Here is a 20,512-nt window from a genome sequence, read left to right on the forward strand (position 1 = left end):
GCTGGCATCACGAAATAGGATGGTAAAGGCAGAGAGATCCCTGCTAAGTCGACAGAGAATCGGATTGATGGGGCTAACTGCTTTGCAAAGAAGGAGGCAAAGCAGAAGACACCCCATCGTGGTCTTGGCAGCCCGGGTTATAAAGAATTCAAATTTCAGTGCAAGGCAGCTGTTGAAATGGAATATCAGAAACAAAGGCCACCCTGGACATAACTGTGGTCTGGTGAATTTGCTGAGTGAAAATGGCTTATTGGCCATGTGGGTTTCTTCTGTCAGTTCCCTATCTTTCTATTGTGGGAATTTATCATGTTGGTCCTGCTTTGTAAGATTTCTTTACATTTTAAGACTATAAACACTTGTCTACAAGTGCAGTGTATGTAGGGTTTCTATGTATTTTCCATGGGTTTTTGATATGTATGGCTTGCATGTCAGAAACAGTGGGTTAAACAAGGCTAGTTGGACCCTTAAATGCAGGACTTCTCAAAGCCTTTAGTACAATACGATGAATGTGAATCAGCACGTGATGAATTTAAATGTAACATTCATCAAAATTATTGACTATGGGCAAGTTTATTTATTAGGCATATTTCAGAATATGCCTGAATCTGTTTTGTGGCTAAAATTTGGGCATCTGTGGTAGGAGGTAAGAAATCCACAAGGAACATACTGAAAAAATATTGACTACTACTGATAAACAACTAGCAATTAATTACAAATTTTAATAAATGGCTAAATGTAAAATAAATATAAGAAAGCAACAGGATTTCCATATACACAATAAAACTAGTTTTAAAATATTATCTGAAAAGGACCTATCCCAATATCAATTAAAGCTGAAAATATGGGTAGGTGTGGTGGCTTACGTCTGTAATCCCAGCAATTTGGGAGGCCGAGGCACGAGGATCACTTGAGCCCAGGAGTTTGACACCAGCCTGGGCAACGTGGTGAAACTGCATCACTACCAAAAAAAAAAAAAAAAAATTTACAAAAATTATCTGGGTGTGGTAGTGTGCACCTGTAGTCCCAGCTACTTGGGAGGCTGAGGCGAGAGGATGGCTTGAGCCCAGGAGGCAAAGGTTGCAGTGAGCCAACATCACGCCACTACCCTCCAGCCTGGACAACAGAGCCAGACCCTGTCTCAAAAAACAAACAAACAAACAAACCAACCAACAACAACAACAAAAAGAAAGCCCTGAAAATACCTAGAACTAACCTTAACAAGAAATATGTAAAACCTGTCTAGAAAATCGTAAAGCCTTAAGTTAAACTGCTTGAAACTGAGCAATATAAAATTAGACTTGCATAAACAGGATAAACAAATCACGTCACAGGATTCAAATTACAAATATTTTAATTATGTCCATTTTTCATACTATCATGTCGATTTCTACAATGACAATTAGAAACTTTAGTAAATATTTTCAGGAACTTGTCAGATTTTCTTTCTAAAATTCATCTGAAATCACTAATAAGCAATGTTATCAATAAACCTTAAAAACATTAGTGAGAAATGACTGAGATGTGATAGCAAAATATTTTATACAGAAAGATCATAGAAAGTCCACCCAGCCCTAGCCTCCCTCTTTGGGCATGCAATGTGAGCTGTAATTAACAATTAGGGATAAAACAACTAGCTAAATGCCTGAAAAAGAAGAGAAAGAGGTTGGGGCTGAGAAAGTACTCAAGGAAAAGGTAGCCAAAAAATTCCCAAGTTTGCCAAGAGACATAAACAAACAGATTCAAAAAACTGAGTGAAGGCCAAACGGGGTAAATCTCAAGAAATCCATGCCAAGACACTTCTTAATGAAACTCCTGGAAACCAAACACACACAAAAAATTTGAAAGCAGCCACAGAAAGCAACACCTTACCTCTAGGGAAAAATATTATTCAAGTAATAGCAAATTCATTACCAGAATTGATGGAGGACAGATGGAAGTGGCACAATATTTTTCAGATGCTTAAAAAAAAAAACTGTCAACCCAGAACTTTATATCCAGTAAAAATATCCTTTAGGAATGAAAGGGAAATCAGGACGTTCTCCAATGAAGAAAATCTAAGAGAATTTGTCAACAGCAGACCTATCCTAGAACAAATGGTTTAAAGAAGTTCTTTATATAGAGGAAAATGATAACAGAATAAATCTTGGAGTGCCAGGAAGGAAAATCAATATGCAAAACTATGGGTAAATAAATATGCTCTCCTTCTTATCTGGGATACTCTAAACCATATTTGAGGGTTGAACCAAAAATTAGAACATTTGTTTGATGTGGTTCTATGCATCTGCTGGAAAAATACTTAAGATAATTATAAATGGGGGAAGGTAAAGGGAAGTGATGTTTTTACATTCACTAGAAGTGGTAAAATGGTGACATCAGTAGACTGTGATAGTTATGAATATATTATACAGCATCTAGAGAAATTACTAAGGAAGGTTACGCAAAGACATAAACTAAAACACTATAGATATCCAAAATAGGAATAGTACCATTTTATAAAATTTTAGTACAACATGACAACCAAGATACTGTAATTGATGTAATCATGATATAGGATATTTCTATCCACACAAAGATCTCTCATGTTGTCCTTTTAAAGCCATACTCACTTTTTTCCTGCCCTCCCCTCCTTAATTTTCAGCATGCACTAATTTGTTCTGCAATTCTATAGTATTGCCATTTCAAGAACATCATGTAAATGTGTACTAAAATACACAGGATCCCTCTGTATTCTTTCTTACAACTACATGACTTTAATTATCTCAAAATAAAATGTTTAATTAAAATAAAAGAATAAAGCTACCAGCAACAATAGCAACCCAAAAAGGACCTTTAATGAGATGGACAAACACACATGTCACATTAATTAAAATGGTCCATACCAATTTTTTAAACTGTAAGAAGTGATGGCAAGTTGATAAGAATTTGCAAGGTTTTTCTTAACTTTGTATTTTCCATATTTTAAAAGGTGACATTCATAACTAGAAAAATTGTACCCTAATGCATTGAATAGGCCCAGCCTTGTAAGGCGGTGGAATTATTTAGTGGAATTATTTAGCGTAGCTAAGCTAACGATACACAAAGAATCTGGTCAACCATGGCATGCGTTTGGGTCTATTGCTAACAAAAGGAGAGCCAGTTCCCTTACTGTTTGTAAAGCACCTGCCAGAGGAAGGGCTTATGGGTGTCAGTGCTGCCATTTGTATATTTCTGCTTTATTACAGCACTAGTTCATTAATGAGGCCCTGCAATGTCCTGAATGGACACCTCACAGAAGGGGAGCTGCTTTCTATTTTATCTTCCTCATTAGTCGCTGGCGAATGTGGAATACATGGCCATACAGAAATAAAAACACATTTTAATGGTCTTACCTTGCTCTTAATGAAGACTTAGGCTTGATGCCAGTTCGCCCTTCATAGCAGGTATCCTTTGCCCACGATGGGATATAGCAGCGCAGTCATTCCACACAAATGGACTTTAGGAAGAGCTTCCACAATACAGGTCTGGAGTATGTTAGAACTCAGTGAAGAAAGAGTCAAATTTGCTTGAAGTTCTTTTTCATAATGGAGTGGGCTCCTTGGAGAATGAGGAATGGGATTCGAGTTTTACTGGTTTAAGCCTTTAAGAAACTTTGCATTGAACCCCTCTCCAGCTTTCCATGCCCACCTGCAACTTTCTTTGTCAGCAATTAACCTGCACGTGTGCTTTAAAGTGAAGTAATTTCAAACTCCATCAGTTCCTTGGTTCTCATCTCAGTCTATTCCGAATCTGGGGTGTCTCTGTGACTGCTACACATACTGGAGTTTTGGGGTTTGCAAAGCCCTTCCAGATCTCTCGTTTCCCATGTACTCAACACCCTTCTGAACCCATCTGAAAAACTAGTCTATCAGGGAAGCTTGACCAGGAACAGACTTCAATTGGACAAAGTTCAATTGAAATTGCCACTTTTGCAGGTTAAGAATAATCCAATGTTGGAATTTTATGTAGCTCTACCCAGTGGTTCTCAACCAGGGGCGATTTTGTTCTCCCTGGGGACATCTGGCCATTCTAGAGCCATTTGGGGTTGTTACAGTGAGGGGTTGTGGGGATGGCACTGGCAGTTGATGGGTTGAGGCCAGGGATGCTGCTGAATATCCTACAGTGCACGAGACAGCCCTAGACAACAAGGATTCATCCATCCTCAAATGTCACTGGTGCCAAGGTGGACAAACCACAGTTCTGCCAAATGTAGCATAGGATTTAAGAACACGCAGTTGAAGTACAGTGCCTGAACTCAACGGTTTTACCACTTAATTTCTGTGTGTGCTTGGGTATGTTAGCTACAATGGTTATAATGATAATTTCGGACTCAGGATTGTAGGGAAAATTAAGTAAGTAAATACATATCATGCCCTTTGAATACTGTGGAGGCTATTGATGTTGGCTGTTATTATCTATAGAATTCTTTTAGATATTAAAAATTGCAAGATCCATTCTGTGAAGAGGGAGACTTGAAAAGAAAAAAAAATTAAAGTCTTTTAAAAATTGTAAGATCCAGAATTCACAGAAAACTTACAGGAAATATCTAGATTGCTGGAGTTATTTTAACATTCTGATTTCTGTCATCGTTTGGGGGCCCCAATAGATTTCATTCCCTTTTTATGAACATATATGCATATTCCAAAAGTAAACAGTTTTCAGCAAGAAGTTCACAACAGGTAGAACACACTTTTACGAGTTTTATAGAGAAAACACTAGCTCACAAACAATAGCTTTCCGTGGTGGTGTTTACTCTTGCCCCAGAGAAAAGGCCGCCATACCATTGAAACTCACAAAGGCTGCACTCCACCAAAAGTGATACAGCCACAACGAAAGTAGCACATTTTGTACATAGAGAAGGCGCTCACTGGCACAGTGCTCGAAATGTCACATAAATTATGCTCACACTTCTAAGAATGGATCTTGAACACAGTGTGTAAATATTTGCTGGTCTCCCATTCCATGTGTCTCCCAGCGAGTCTGTGTGACTCCTCCAACCTGATTCCTTGTTGTCTGCCAAAGATAAGCCACTCGAGGGGCTTTCTGCTCAATTTCAACATGGAAGAAGTGAAAAAGATTTTGCAGCAATTGCTTGGATTAGAAACAAAGAAGACAGCTGGTGAATAAACAGGTCAATTTTTCTCATTAAGGTGTGGGGAAAACAGTCTCCTGCATCCTGAAAGCCCTCCTCACCTTTGGCGGGCAAGGCAGAACAATCTTATCAGGTAAGGTCACTCCAGATGGCAGGTCTGCCATTCCTGCCTTGCTCTTCATTAATCCACAGAGGCAGGTGGGAGGAAACCCATGACTGTTCATCACCCAGACATCAGCAGCATCAAGGCAGGCTGTCAGCAGCCACGGGAGCCTCAATTTCAAATCCACAATTCAGAACACAAAAACCAGGATTATGCTTTTTCTTTCTTGTTTCCTTCTTGTTTGTGTTGTCATGGTTCCTCCAGTCACTGGTGTTTCGAGTTCATCTTTTTCGTGCTTTAAAGCTTTGTTGTATCTGAGAAAATTGCAAAGGTACGTTATCATTGCTGCATCTTCCTATTGCTTAGAGAGCTGCTTTATAGCACAATCACAAGCTCATCAAGTCTGTTGGACTGGATTCTGGGTGAGCCTAGCGCCTGGGCTCTCAGTCGTACTTAAATAAATAGCAATTTTGATGGCGAGAAAATATTAATATAAAGAAACTGTTTACAGTCATGTGCTGGGGTCTGTTTGCACTGTGGGGTCTGAACAACCTAAACGGGGGATAAATTGCAAGCAGTCTGTTCTGCAGATGGTCTGCAAAGCCCTACAGTCTGTTTCAGTCATGACAAGCTTCAAGGACAGGTGACTAGGGCGACTTAAATGAACCCCTTCCCACAATGGAGTTCCATTTTCATTTTGTTTCTGGCCCCATTCAGAGCCTTTCCCTCTACAAAAAGGAGCTCTCTCCCATTACAGAAAATGAAAAGCTCAAGCACATTCTGTGTTTCTTTCTACTCTTGACTTCCCATCATACAATCTTCTTAGAGCCGGAGGAGTTATTTAGTCCAGGGGTGGATGCACTGCATTGTGCTGGCCAAATCTGGCCACACACATTCATTTGCATGCCTGTCTGTGGCTGCTTTTCTTCTACAATGGCAGAGTTGAGTAGATGCAACAGAGATGCTGTGGCCTAAAAAGCTGAACCCATTTATTATCTGGCCCTTTGCAGAAAATATTTTGCTGACCCCTTGTTTCAGAGTTAAGAAACCACAGACCCAATGGGGTAAGATAATTTGTCAAAACCATGCAGGCAGATAGGGATGGAGCCAGAAGCCTTGGTTTTTTTGTTTGTTTTTTGTTTTTTGTCTTTTTATGGCTTTGTGATGGATCCATGACCTGCTGCCTGGGTATCTACAGAAAGTCAGCACACATCACACAGCCGCACATTCTCTAATGCAAACTAACCTGTAAGAAACACACCTGTCCTATGATAGGCCAGCAAGAAAGGAGATACATAGGATTGCCGGCTTTGGGCTGGGGCTGTTTCCTCCCAAACAGCGTTTCACACCACCAATTCATCCACATGGTGCCCATCTGCATTAAGAATAGAAAGCCAACAAATTATTCAGAACCTGACCGACAGATATGCAATGCTGGGCTGCCTGGTGAATTTGAAGAGAAGACCCATCTGAAAGCAAATATCTCTCATTATGTTTCAAATGATGAGGAAAAGATGATGACACCCTATCATCTCATGACAGAAGTCACCATGAGATGGAAAATTTCCCTGACAGAAGAAGAAGTCAACCTCTCCCCCTTCTAATCCAACTCAGTCATATAGAAAAGTTAAATCATTCCAAATAAGTTGTTGCTTCACTCTCTGAAACTCTTCCTCTGAGTTCTATGCAAACTCCTCAGTCAGGAATGTAAAATCTGCCCCCATTCAAGTTCATTCCTATCTGCCTTATTTCCCACTGCTCTCTGACACACATACCAGGCTCAGAGCCCTGGGGAATTGCACAGTCACAGGAAGTGCACAGAGAGATGACCCCATGGAAAGAAACGTGCCACCTAGAAGTCTTGTTCTGCTCCAGAAACCCATTTAATAGATCTACTTCAACACCTGCACGTCCATGGCCTTCTGACCAGCTTCCTTTCTTTGGACGCTGGAATTATCTCCTTTTTATGCATTTCATTTTTGAAGACTACCCCAAACACCACTGCCCTTAGGAAGTCTTGTGCAACTACTGGACTGCTTTTGGTTATATTCCTCTTTAATCCATCACCCAATATAGAACTTCGTGAATATCTCTTTTGGAGCATGTCCGCAACTCAAATTAGTAGTCATTTGCCTCTCACCCATTAGACCATTTTAAAGGCAAGAACAGTTTTCCTCATCTTCCTAACCCTCACCTTGCCTTCCACATAATAGATTCTCAGAATTGGGTTGTAAGAGTTAAGAAAACTCAATAGTTACTTGTTGGCTTATGTTTATTGACATCACAGATGGATCTGATATTGTTCTTCTTCGGCATTAAACTCTCCGGATCATGAAATGTGTACATAAATGACTTAATACACAGAATTACTCAAGGCCAGGGATTGGCAGACTTTTCTGCAAAGACCCAGGTATTTTAGGCCTTTCTGGTCTCTGTTGCAAACGTTCAACTCTGCCGTTGTAGCATTAAGGGAACCACAGACAATCTGTAAATGAATGGGTGTAGCTGTGTGTCAATAAAACTTTATTTATAAAACCAGGTGGTATAGGTTGGATTCAGCCCTCAGGTTGTAGTTTTCTAGTCCCTCCAAACCCTCAACAAAAAGATCCTGCACCATTCTGGTGATGCAGAACCAAGTGAAATGTGGATGGAAACTACCTTGACATTTGTTTTCTATTCAGGAATTAAAACCACAGATGTTATTTTTTTCCCTCAGTAAAATCTTTTTAAAAAACGTTTGGGGCAATGCCTTGTATCCTAATCACAGTGCACATCACTCCTCTTGCATTCATTTGCTTTTGTCTCCTCATTTATTAGCACAATTTGCTTGTGAATCACTTGTTTTATGTAGCAGTTAAATCTAGGGAAATTAACTGAATTCAGAAATGTGGGCTTGGGCTGGAAATTCTTTTTTTTCCTATATTACAATGAAATAAATTTTTCCTCAGTTTTCCAAAATAATTATGTTAATCAATTCCTGAGTCTTCAGCAGACGTGAAAGCTAAGGGCACCTTTGGTTTAAGGGGCTACAAGCAGAGTCAGCAGCTCATCTATAAACTCATATTAACAGACTGAGACACAGAACAGAGAAAATCATTCTCCAACACCTCAACACTATAACCATATTCATCTTTCAACTCTGAGGTCCCCATCCACCTAACTTTTTGAATAGATTGCACCAGTTTAAAAATTATGTTGATATTTCCAGCCATTCCCAGAAAAACAAATTTCAGTATGGATTATCTGACTTTCAGAGAAATACAGACAAGGAAAAAAAAAAAAAAGAAGGTCAGGCACAGTGGCTCATGCCTGTATTCCCAGCACTTTGGGAGGCCGAGGTGGGTAGATCACTTGAGCCAAGGAGTTCCAGACCAGCCTGAGCAATAAAGTGAGACCCCATCTCTACAGCAGAAAATTAAAACAAACAAACAAACAACAACAACAAAAAACCCAGGACATTAAGGTTGTAGTGAGCTAAGATCAAGCCACTGCACTCCAGCTAGGGTGACAGAGTGGGACTCTGTCTCAAAAAAAACAAAAAGACAAAAAAAGACAAGTCTGTTGATCTGATTAGAAGGGCAATAGTTGAAGCTTTTTCCACAAGTTCACAAGCTTTCTTTTTCATCTGGATAGCTTTATTTAGTACAGTAGTTAAGTCATCTCAGGATATATTTGAAAATCACATCTTAAAGTTTTTCTCAGACATTAGTTGAGACAAATGTAACCTGGAAAATTTAGATGGAAAAGTTCACAGTGTTTGGAGATGAGTGGAAAGTTGGGAATTTCTCAGGAACATGCTCCATGTTGGTTGTGCTGTCTTGGCTTTTCAGGTTACCCTGACTCTGAGGATGAAACTTCAAAATCTTTTTGGTCTACAATGAAAAAGAGCCATGCTATCAGGGGACTTTGCTTCTTTTCCACATTTTCTCTTGCTTTGTGATACAGGTTTCAGTGAAATCCACTGCTTCACACTCCATCTTTTTGGGTACTGAAATTTAGGGTTGCTCTTAAAGTTTCACCAAATTCAAGATAATTTCTAACATTTAGTTGAGGCTTGGTGGGCCCAGAAGATCCTGGAGCTGCATTTCCCAGATTGTACTTTGCAGATCACTAGAGTCCCTCAGGGTCATGAGGTGGTCCTTTAAAAGGAGTTTCCTTTTTCAAATAGTTTGGGATGTGATTGCACAGCAAACCAGACAATACTCAGTGGAGAGTTGCTGGGTGCAGGTCGGGTATGAGACAGAACTCAACACCAGAGGCAAAGCTTGGTCATGGGACCAAGTTGAGGAGTAGCTAAAACAGGGCCAAGGCAGAAGCAGGTTTCCATCAGACATGCCCACCATTGTGCCATGTCAGTTACCATTGTCACGGCAACACCCAGGAGTTTCCACCCCTTTCCATGGCAATGACCCGATGACCCAAAAGTTACTACCCCTTCCCTAGAAATTTCTGCACAAACTGCCCCTTAATCTGCAGGAAATTAAAAGTGGGTATATGCCAGGCACTGTGGCTCACACCTGTAATCCCAGCACTTTGGGAGGCTGAGGTGGGCAGATCACCTGAGGTCAGGAATTTGAGACCAGCCTGGCCAACATGGTGAAACCCCGTCTCTACTAAAAATACAAAAATTAGCCGGATGTGGTGGTGGGCACCTGTAATCCCAGCTACTCAGCAGGCTGAGGCAGGAGAATCACTTGAACCCAGGAGGAAGAGTTGGCAGTGAGCTGAGACTGCCGCTGCACTCCAACCTAGGCCACAGTGGGAGACTCCATCTCAGAAACAACAGCAAAAAAAGTGGGCATAAATGTGACACTCTCTGCCTACAGTGTTATCCCGTTCTGCAGGAAAAGTCACAGAGCTGTAACACAGCTGGAGCTGTAACATTGCTTCTTCAATAAAGCTGTTTTCTTCTACCTCCAGCTTGCCCTTCAATTATTTCCTAGACACAGCCAAGAACCCTCAGGGATTAAACCCCACTTTGTGGCTTGCCTGACCTGCATCATGGGAACTTCTCAAAGATGCAGAGAGATCCTGAAAGATATGACTATGTTTTAACTTTCTTCCAACCAACATTTTCTAAACCACTTGGACAATACAAGCCATTTGTCTCAGGGTGTGCAATAGTACCTCAGCAACATAATGTTTCCTAAAACACAATGATGGAAAGGCTACACAACCTCTCCAGTGCTCCTGAAGCTTTGTTGCCTATGTCAACCTCAGGGATCTTATGAAAAGGTAGGTCTCAGTTACGAGGTCAAGGGTGGGGTTGGAGAGTCTCTGTTTCTGACAAGCTCCCAGGTAGGGTTGCTGTGGCTGGTTCATGGACACAAAGTTAGCAAAGTGCTAAGAATCCAGCCATTGCAATTGATCTTTCCATCTTTCCAAGCTCCCTTGTGCTTCACTGAACCACACCAAATAAACACTCAGTGTTATTCAGCCTTTGCGACTATTGTTTGAAATCCTACCAGATCTGGGGTTTTAAGTCAAGCCCAGCTGCACATTAGCATCATTTGGGAGGCTTTTTAAAAAGATGAATGCCTGTTCTCCAAACTATGATATCAGAATCTCTTGAGGGTGCTGTCTGGACATTTTAAAATATTGAGACAAAATGTACATAACATTCAATTAACTGTTTTAGAGTGTACAATTCAATGGCTTCTAGTACTTTCACAGTGTTGTGCAACTATCACTTTTTTCTTTACCCCAAAAGGAAACCCAGTGCCTGTTAGCAGTCATTCCTCATTCCCTGCTCCCATCCTCAGACCCCAGCAATCACTAATTTACTTTCCGTGTCTATGGCTTTTCTTATTCTGAATATATCATATAAATAGAGTGATACAATATGTGGTCTTTTGTGTCTAGCTTATTTCACTTAGTCTAATTTTTTAATCTATATTGTAGTATACACTAGTAGTTTATTTCTCTTTATGGCTGAATACTATTCAACTGTATAGATGTACCACATTTGTTTATCCATTAATCTGTTGATATACATTTTGTTTGTTTCCAAGTGTGATTATTGTTAAGAGCCCTGCTATTAACATTCATTTACATGTCTTTGGATACCTGTTTTTAATCTTTTGGGGCATGGATGGATAGATAGATAGATAGATAGATAGATAGATAGATAGATAGATAGATACACACATATACACACACATATACACACATACACACACACACACACATATATGTATATAAAATATGCCTAGGAGTGTAATTGCTGGTTCATATGGTACCATAGACTGAATGTCTCTGTCCTCCCAAAAGTCATACATACGTTGAGATCTCAACCCCCAAGATGGAGCTATAAGAGGTGACTTAGATCTTTGGGACATGATCTAGGTGATGAGGGTGGAGGTGATGAGCGGTGATGAGGGTGGAGCCCTTATGAATGGAATTAGTGTCCTTATGAAAAAGGCCCCAGAGAGCTCCCTCACCTCTTCCAACATGTGCCTTCTCCACCACACAGCGAGAAGGCCCCGTCTATGAACCAGGAAGCGGGTTCTCACCAGGCACTGGATCTGCTGGTGCCTTGATCTTTGAGCCTCCAGAACTGTGAGATGGAAATGTCTACTGTTTATAAGCCACCCAGCCTATGGCATTTTGTTATGGCAGCCAGAAAGGACTAAGACATATGGTAACTCCGTTTTCACCTTACTGAGGAAATGACAAACCCTTTCTCATGGTGGCTGTGCCACTTTACATTCTCACTGGAGAACGTCACTGGACATTTATACCTTTTTAAAGGTTCCCCATTGAGTGCGATCACCAGCCAGTGTGAACAGCACTATCCTGCAAGCAAGGACGGCCTTGTTCACACACTTAATACACATCTATTTAATTCAATGGGGTGCCTGAACCCATAGCATCAACATTACCTAGGAACTTATTAGAAACACAGTTTCTAGGTCCAGCATGGTGGCTCATGCCTGTAAACCAAGCACCTTGGGAGGCCAAGGTGAGCAAATCACTTGAGGGCAGGAGTTTGAGACCAGTCTTGTCAACATGGCAAAACCCGATCTCCACTAAAAATACAAAAATTAGCCAGGCATGCAGTGGGAGCCTGTAGTCCCAGCTACTTGGGAGGCTGAGACAGGAGAATTGCTTGAACCCGGGATGCAGAGTTTGCAGTGAGCCGAGATTGCGCCACTACACTCCGGCCTGGGTGACAGAGCAAGAGTCCATCACAAAAAACAAACAAACAAAAAAAGCCACAGTTTCTTGGTCCCCACACTGGACTGACTGAATCAGAAACTCTGGAGGCAGATGGTGGTCACTACCTATTTTATCAAGCCCTCCAGGGGATTCTAAAGTTTGAGAACTGATGCTCCATATATACTTTTATAATTTGCAATAGTTTCACTTCACCCTATATCATACGCACTTTCCCACATCCTGTACTATTATTTGAAAACACAGTTTAACATCTACTTGTAATCTTTTAATATAAAACAAGCCCACTATGCACTTAATCATTATATCTGGGGCCATTTGATTTTTCCCATTTTTTATGAAATACAAATAATACTCCATGAATACTCTTGACAATAAATATTTCCACACATCTCGGAATATTTCCTTGAGTTAAATTCAGAATCATAATTACCAAATTATAGCGTTTAGACATTTTTATCTTTATGCTGTGTTGGCCACTTCATTGGATCTGAGCTCTTTCTGTGGAGGGAAAACCAATACTTTCATTCATCACAAACAAGGAAGACAATATGGGTTATTGGCTATTTTTATTCTATTGCAAATATTGCTGGATCACCAATTCTGGGTTAATTTTTCTCTCAATCCAGGAGAAATAGATGCTATATATTTCCAGTCTCACTGCTTCCTTGCTATTTATGATGCTTTGCCCAGCTTTTTAATTTATCAGTCCTCAGTTTCTGTACCTACACCTTAAGGGTAAAAATACCCTACCTACTTAGTGGTATAGATAATAATGATAGAACTTGTGCAGAAAGCCCTTTGTAACTGCCGAGCACAATACAACATGTGAGATATTTTTATAACTAGGCTCAGTGCTTTGAAAAGTTCACTCCCAGAGGACTCCCCCAATAGAAATATCCTCATTTGCTTTGAGCCGTGGCTTTCATCAGCCTAACCTAAGCTGTATTATTTGCTCTGAATTCTTTAGGGATCTGCAGAAGCTTTACTATTCACATATGCATATTTTGCAACGGTATGAATGCACTCCTTAAATTTCTGGGAGTTGGTTCACCTTAGGCAGAATTTGTAAATAGTATATTTCTGGCTTATTTTCTATTTCCTTTTTATTTTAAGCCATGTGCCGATTCCATTGCATCCATCTTTACAGAGCTTGCCTCAAATCCTTTTTGGGGAAGAGGCAATAGAGAAACAGAAAAACAAGTCAACAAGCAAGCAGATAGATACAGTAGCACACTGTAGGATCTATTTGATACTTCCTCTTCCTTTCTGAACCTTTAGAGCAAGGTCTATACTTACATGGAAACTTTAAACAGAAACTATGACACCTACCCGGAAACAGGTAAGGCTATCCATTTTCACCAGTTGACTGTAAAAAGCCTCGGTTTTCTGTCTGAATTAGGAAAATTTGTAGACTTTGAGAGGTGCAAATGAGCAATAGTCTACTATAGTGCTGCTTTAATAGCTTCGAAAGATACCTGTCCCCCCGCCACGAACCCATGCTACAAGTACTCTTTTTTCCAGTAAAGATGCATTTTGAAAAGACTATTCCGAGGCAGATAAGAGAAGCTGTTGGCATGTTTTAATGAGGGAAAATGAGAAGGGGGCTGTGGAAACAGCTCGACAGACTGCTCATCAGAGCAGAAGGAAGCTTCTATGCCTTTTTATAGTCACGCTGGCCCCCTTACGTCCCTGAAATATTCTCTCTCCAAAGTTTCAAAGGTAGGACTTGCTAAGCGGGCAGTCCCGAAAGGGAAGTCTTGGAAACACCCTCTATCTGGAACAGGACCTACCCACACTCTGGTAAAGAATAGGGTATCTATACATCCCCAGCGAAGAAACTGAGCTGAAAAGCCAGGATGACGAGGCTTGCAAATCTATTTGCAGCCTTGGGCCAAGCTCCCAAGGCCAGCCACCCTGAGCATTGCTGCTTTGCCCTCTTTGATTTCCAGGGAATTAACACTCCCCAAGTTCCCCTGCATGTCACCTGCAGCCTGGGAGAAACATGGTGACTTGGGGCTCCCTGCAAGACACAGGATGTGTGATTCAGCCCCTTTTGATGCAGTGCTTGAGGAAATGTCAGGGAGCAGAGAGTGAATAATCATTTGCATCCAGAGTGCCGCAGGCAGCTCTCCAAGAGGGAGCCCGCAGAAGTTGAGGCTTCCGAGGAGGCCGGGGACCCCTGTTTAGTTTTGAACTCAGCATGGGGGGAGAAAGAGAGATAGAGAGAGAAAGACCATTTCCCACAGAGCTGACAAATGCAGGGTTAAATAAAAACAGTGGTACCCGTGGAAGAACGGGGAGAGCGTGCCGGCTGGAGCCTTTATTTCATGTTAATCATTCTTGTAGTTGCTGTAGCCTGAGAAAGACACATTTGTTATGCAGACAGTGTTCGTTGTCAAAGACTGATCAAGAATGCAGGAGTGCGGCCACAAAATGAATTAGCTCTCTGGATACCAAATGGGAAAGCCAATTCGAACCAGAGCATGGCACAAGGGCTCCAGCAGGATTGAAATATACTAGGTGCGCATAAGAGCGAGCATTGTGACCACTGCTAATTATTTGCTATTTTTAGCACAGGCAATGAGAAAGCAAAGAGCAGGGGGAGGGGAATGCGGCAATCCAACAACAGGGTTCATTCAGAACGCCGCCGGGGGTTCACAGACCTCCGTCCATGTCCACTTCCCATGCTCCAGAATGGCCTTTATTTTTAAACTCAATAATTTTTCATTCATCCTCCTTGTGAATGTTAGGAATGTCTGCAGTTCTGAGCATGCCACAAAACAAGACCTGTGCTGTGCCGAGGGTATGAAAGCAAAGCAGTGTGAAAGCAAAGCTTTGCTGTGCCCCAGAGAGAAACAGAACAGAAGGTCCCAATAAAGACAGAGGGTCTTTTCTAAGTGGGCACCCACTGAGCCTGTCGACCAGGAGAGATGGTCATTTTCTGTGCTTGCGTTGACTCACTTCTACATTCTTGGACTTCCAACCCTAATCTAAAGCTCAGATTCCAAGCGTTTCAACTGCCCTTGGACCAGGCTTACTGACAGGTAGATTACATTAGGTTTCCCCACTTGACATAACGGCATTGCAGCTTAAGGCATGACCATGGAGCTACTCTATTGTCAAGAAAAAGGTAGGGTGCAGTGGCTCATGCCTTTAATCCCAGCACTTTGGGAGGACCAAGCGGGTGGATCTCTTGAGCCCAGGAGTTCAAGACCAGCCTGTGCAACATAGTGAGATCCAGCCTTTACCAAAAAAAAATAAAATTAGCTGGGTGTGGTGGCATGCATATAGTCCCAGCTTCTTGGGAGGCTGAGGCAGAAGTTCACTTGAGCCCAGGAGTCTGAGGCTGCAGTGAGCTATGTTCACGCCACTGCACTCTAGCCTGGGCAACACAGAGAGACCCTATCTCAAAAAATTCAAAAATGAAAATAAAGTCAAGGGAAAGAAAACTCTCCCTCTTGAAGTTCTATAGCATGTTCTTGTACTTGTATCAAAAATGCCATTAAAAAGAAACAAATATAGATAGACACATTCTTCTCTTTAAAACCTCAAAAATATTAGGCATATTCAGAAAAGCAAAGGAAAAAATCCTTTGTTTGTGTATATATGTATATATACATATTGTATATATACACACATATATACACATACACACACATATACACATACACACACATATTCTTGATCAGCATCACATATGTATCTATGAATGTGTGTGTGTATGTGTATATACATATATACACACACAAAAGACTGTATATATAATCTATATTATATATATAATTCTTCTGAATTATCCATTTGAACTTTTAAGATCCCATCAAACCACACCATGTCTACACTACTTAAGACATGATTTAGGCTCACAGACTTAAACTACAGAGGGTTTAAGTGTATACACATATATTTAGATATAGATATAAACATTTTAGTCAGTCAAGACACTGTATCACTGAAAATAGCTCCATGGATTCTCACCAAATAAAGAAGGCAGGGATAGGCTGGTCCAATACAGGCTTCATGGTTTGCATGGAAAAGACAAATGATCATCCTTCAGAACAGCCAAAAAGTTGATTTGCAATTGAGATGCTTTGCACCTGAGTGAGTCCTCATCCTAGGCTTCAAGGCGTGTAGCAGCAGGAACTCATTAGATGCATGATGGCGAATGAATTCCCCAATTATCTCATCTCAGGATGAGAGGCTGGCTGGATAAACATGTACACACACACACACACCACCACCGCCACCACCACCAAAAACAGGCCGGGTGCAGTGCCTCACGCCTATAATCCCAGCACTTTGGGAGGCTGAGGCAGGCAGATCACTTGAGGCCAGGAGTTCGAGACCAGCCTCGCCAACATGGTGAAACCTCGCCTCTACTAAAAATACAAAAATTAGCCAGGTGTGGTGGCACACACCTGTAATCCCAGCTACTCAGGAGGCTGAGGCAGGATAATCGCTTGAGCCTAGGAGGTGGCACCACTGCACTCCAGCCTGGGTGACAGAGCGAGACTCTGTCTCAAAAGAAACAAAAACAAAAACAACAAAAATGCAAGTAAGAGGGAGGACAGCATTATAATATTACCTATTAGGATGAAATACTATTCATTGGCCAAGCTACACACACACACATGCACACACACACAACAACAATAACAACAGCAACAGCAATCACATATCACACCAGCAATCACATATCACACCATGGCATGACTTGGTGGTAAAAGATATTCATTCATCAAACTTTTATGGGTCTGATATTCTAATATGTCCAGGTAATATAAACTTGATTCATTCTCAAGGGATACGCATCTAAAAGGCCATGGGTCACCCATTACGGCACTCTTTTTTAATGATCATTCTGACATGATCAGTCTGTGTCACATGATGACTTCTTGGGATAAAGTTACATGCAACTTCTCCAAAACACTTTTTCCCTCCCAATTTTGGACCCAGAGATGAAAGTAATTCATGGACAAACAAGGAACAGGTAGGTTCCTGCCTCTCAGAATCCTCTGAAGGATCAAAGGTATGTTTTTGAGCTGCCTACACCTGAAATCCTGATTTGGCTTTTGGTTCTGTTTTCAGAACAGAAACTGCATGTCATGGACTCCATAGAAGTCTCTTTCTGGGGAGTGCTTTAATGAGCCTAAGTAAATCCTTTGCCTCCTTTGTAAAGTTCCAGGGGAAATAATTCCACTAGGGAAGTAGTTCTCAGAGAGGGGATCCTTAGCAATGCCTGGGAATACTTTAGGACTTTCAGAATTGTTAGATTATTGGAGGATTGATTCAGGGATGCTGCTAAATATCTTACAATGCACACAACAGAGAATTATGCAGCCTAATGTATTACTAATGCCAAGGCTGAGAAACTCTGTTCTTTTGGTGGTTATGTACCTGAGCAGGTTGGGTCATACCTGACACCGTGTTGCCTGGATTTGGCAAACCTGGTGAAGAGAAACGCTTATCAGAGTCCTTTTCTCAAGAGGATTTTTTTTTTCTGAATTATCCATATGAACGTTTAAGAGCCTATAAAACCACATCGTGTCTACACTGCCTAAGACATAATTTAGGCTCATGGGCTTAAATCGGAGAGTGCTAGAAATGTGGACATAACTCCTGGAAACACGGATAGTATTGGGTGCTCCTGGGTTCATGCCAGGACGGGAAATTCCGGTGCCCTAGTAGTTGATTCTCCCTTTTCCTTTCTAAATACAAACCCTGCCTGTGAACAGTACAGCTCCATCCCTGGATACATTTTAAAACACATCTAATTGCCGGGCACAGTGGCTCACGTCTGTAATCCCAGCACTTTGGGAGGCCAAGGTGGGTTGATCACCTGAGGTCAGGAATTTGAGACCAGCCTGGCCAACATAGTGAAATCCCATCTCTACTAAAAATACAAAAATTAGCTGGGCGTGGTGGCAGGTGCCTGTAATCCCAGCTACTCAGGAGGCTGAAGCAGGAGAATCACTTGAAGCCAGGAGGTGGAGGTTGCAGCAAGCAGAAATCGCACCACTGCACTCCAGGCTGGGCTACAGAGCAAGACTCCATCTCAAAATAAAATAATAAAATAAAATAAAATAACCACATCTACGATTTCTGACAATACTCTGGGCACATGGAGCAATGGCCTCCACCATACGATTGGTCTCCCCTGGTGTCCAATCTTCCAAAACCCAACAGCCTGTCTAGAAGATGTCAGTCACCTAGACATCTTTAAAAATGTCTGAAAAGTAACACTTGTAGGAACTTTAATTAATGTATTTTCTCTGCTTTGTGTGCAATGAAGTGAGCCAGCATTTTCAAAGGAAGAGATTCAGTTGGTTCACCAGGAAGTCTGAGTTTGCCTTATGAGAATGAGATCATTTCTCCGTGATTTCTCTCCTGCTGCAAAGAACATTGGCATCTTTTACAAACAGATTGGCCTAAGGTCTTGCACATATTATCATACTCCCACCCTCATGCAGCAAACCGGAGCGGCTCCATCTTGAGTGAGGGCTAGGAAAATGAGGCTGGAACTTCCTGGGCTGCATTCCCAGAAAGTTAGGTGTTCCTAGCCTCTAGATGTTTACAGTTAAGGGAACAGATGGATAATGTTTAGTAAACAGACCCAGAATTGGGAGTGTCCAATATCCCTATATCTTGAGAACAGAAGCACTCCTAATTTTGCTTTAAAGATAATAATATTGATTCTTGCAGAATGTAGTAATAAAGAAAATTAATCCTTTATCACAAACCCTTGTAGCAGAGCACTTTTCCCCATGATCTTTTTTTTATTTTATGTATAAACAAGTTTTGTACCTACCGGTGGATGCGTTCCTCCTCTTGCTTTCGGGAACGCCCTGCTCTGTCTATGGAGTAGCTGTACTTTCACCACTTTACTCTGTTAATAAACTTGCTTTTGCTTTGCACTGTGGACTCGCCCCGAATTCTTTCTTGTGTGACATTCAACAAGCCTCTCTTGGGGTCTGGATCGAGACCTCTTTCCTGTAATGGAAGGATTTAGTGAACACCGGATTTCGTGAGTCCCGGGAAGGAGTACACACTAATCACCAGTCAATAATTAGGCAATGAACACGAGTGGTGATGTTTTCAATTTGTGAAAAATTAAGTCATGAATGGACTTTTAATTTGTGGAATATTGGAGATAACTGTGCTTTTCCCATTAGGACTCAGAAGTGAATTGTATTAATCAGGGTTCTCCAGAGAAAACAGCTATTTATAAAGAGAGAGATATATAAGAAGAGATTTATTACAGAATTTGGCTCATGCAGTTGTAGAGGCCAAGAAGTCTCAAAATTCGCCATCTGCAAGCTGAAGAAGCAGAAAAGCCAATAGTATGATTCAGCCCAAGTTCGAAGGCCTGAGAATGAAGCGTGCCAGTGTCCCTGGGCAAGAGAAAATGGGCGTCTCAGCTCAAGAAGTGTGAGCAGATTTATTCTTCTTCAGCTTTTCTATTCCACACGGGCCCTCAATAGATTGGATGATGCCCATCTACATAAGTGAGGATGGATCTTCTTTCTTCATTCTCCTGATTTAAATGCTAATCTCTTCTGGAAGCACAGACACACCCCAAAATACATTTCACAGCTGTCTGGGCATCTCTTAGCCCAGTCAAGTTAACACATAAAACTAACCACCATGCGAATTGTCTCTGTTTTTTAGTTTAGATGCCCTCCAGCAGAAGTTTTACAAATACATTCACATCAACGTCTTCTGGTCACTGGATCATGTACACATCATTCGAGTCTAATTGAGGCTTGTTGTTCATTTCTTATATTTGCAAGCAGGGTGCAAATGTTGTTTGTGCTTTATGCTGCTTGGTTGTGTGCATTGGATTATACAAACAGACATTATGGGACACATATTCATTCTCAGCAACATAGATCCTGGATGTCAGGGCTGGCATCCCTCCAGAATTAGGTCTTACTCCTGGAACATGTCAGGAAACTGATTTACTAGATCTGAGAGGGTGGAGAGTCTACGGAAGGGAAACCAGATTTGAAGCACTGGCACCATCAGCAATCTTTACCCAAGGTGCAGGAATTACCTGTTCATCTTCGTTGTCCTATAAATTCTGTCTCACTCAGCATCTGAGGGGTATAGCCACTTCTTTAGTC

At 41.3% G+C, this 20,512-nt stretch overlaps 1 protein-coding gene across 1 annotated transcript in view; it reads right to left on the reverse strand.

Annotated features, from left to right (window-relative positions):
* The window catches only part of LOC465476 (uncharacterized), a 323,593-nt gene that overhangs the window by 58,288 nt on the left and 244,793 nt on the right, over window positions 1-20,512 (reverse strand). The window contains exons 4-6 of the mRNA XM_063803878.1: window positions 19,198-19,379; window positions 5,209-5,524; window positions 3,369-3,573 (exon numbers count right to left, since the gene is read on the reverse strand). Of these exons, the coding sequence (XP_063659948.1) occupies window positions 19,263-19,379 (117 nt within the window). The 3' untranslated portion in view covers window positions 3,369-3,573; window positions 5,209-5,524; window positions 19,198-19,262. The remainder of the gene's footprint in view (window positions 1-3,368; window positions 3,574-5,208; window positions 5,525-19,197; window positions 19,380-20,512) is intronic.

The sequence above is a fragment of the Pan troglodytes genome, chromosome X (assembly GCF_028858775.2).
Source record: "Pan troglodytes isolate AG18354 chromosome X, NHGRI_mPanTro3-v2.0_pri, whole genome shotgun sequence".
NCBI classification, from domain to species: domain Eukaryota; kingdom Metazoa; phylum Chordata; class Mammalia; order Primates; family Hominidae; genus Pan; species Pan troglodytes.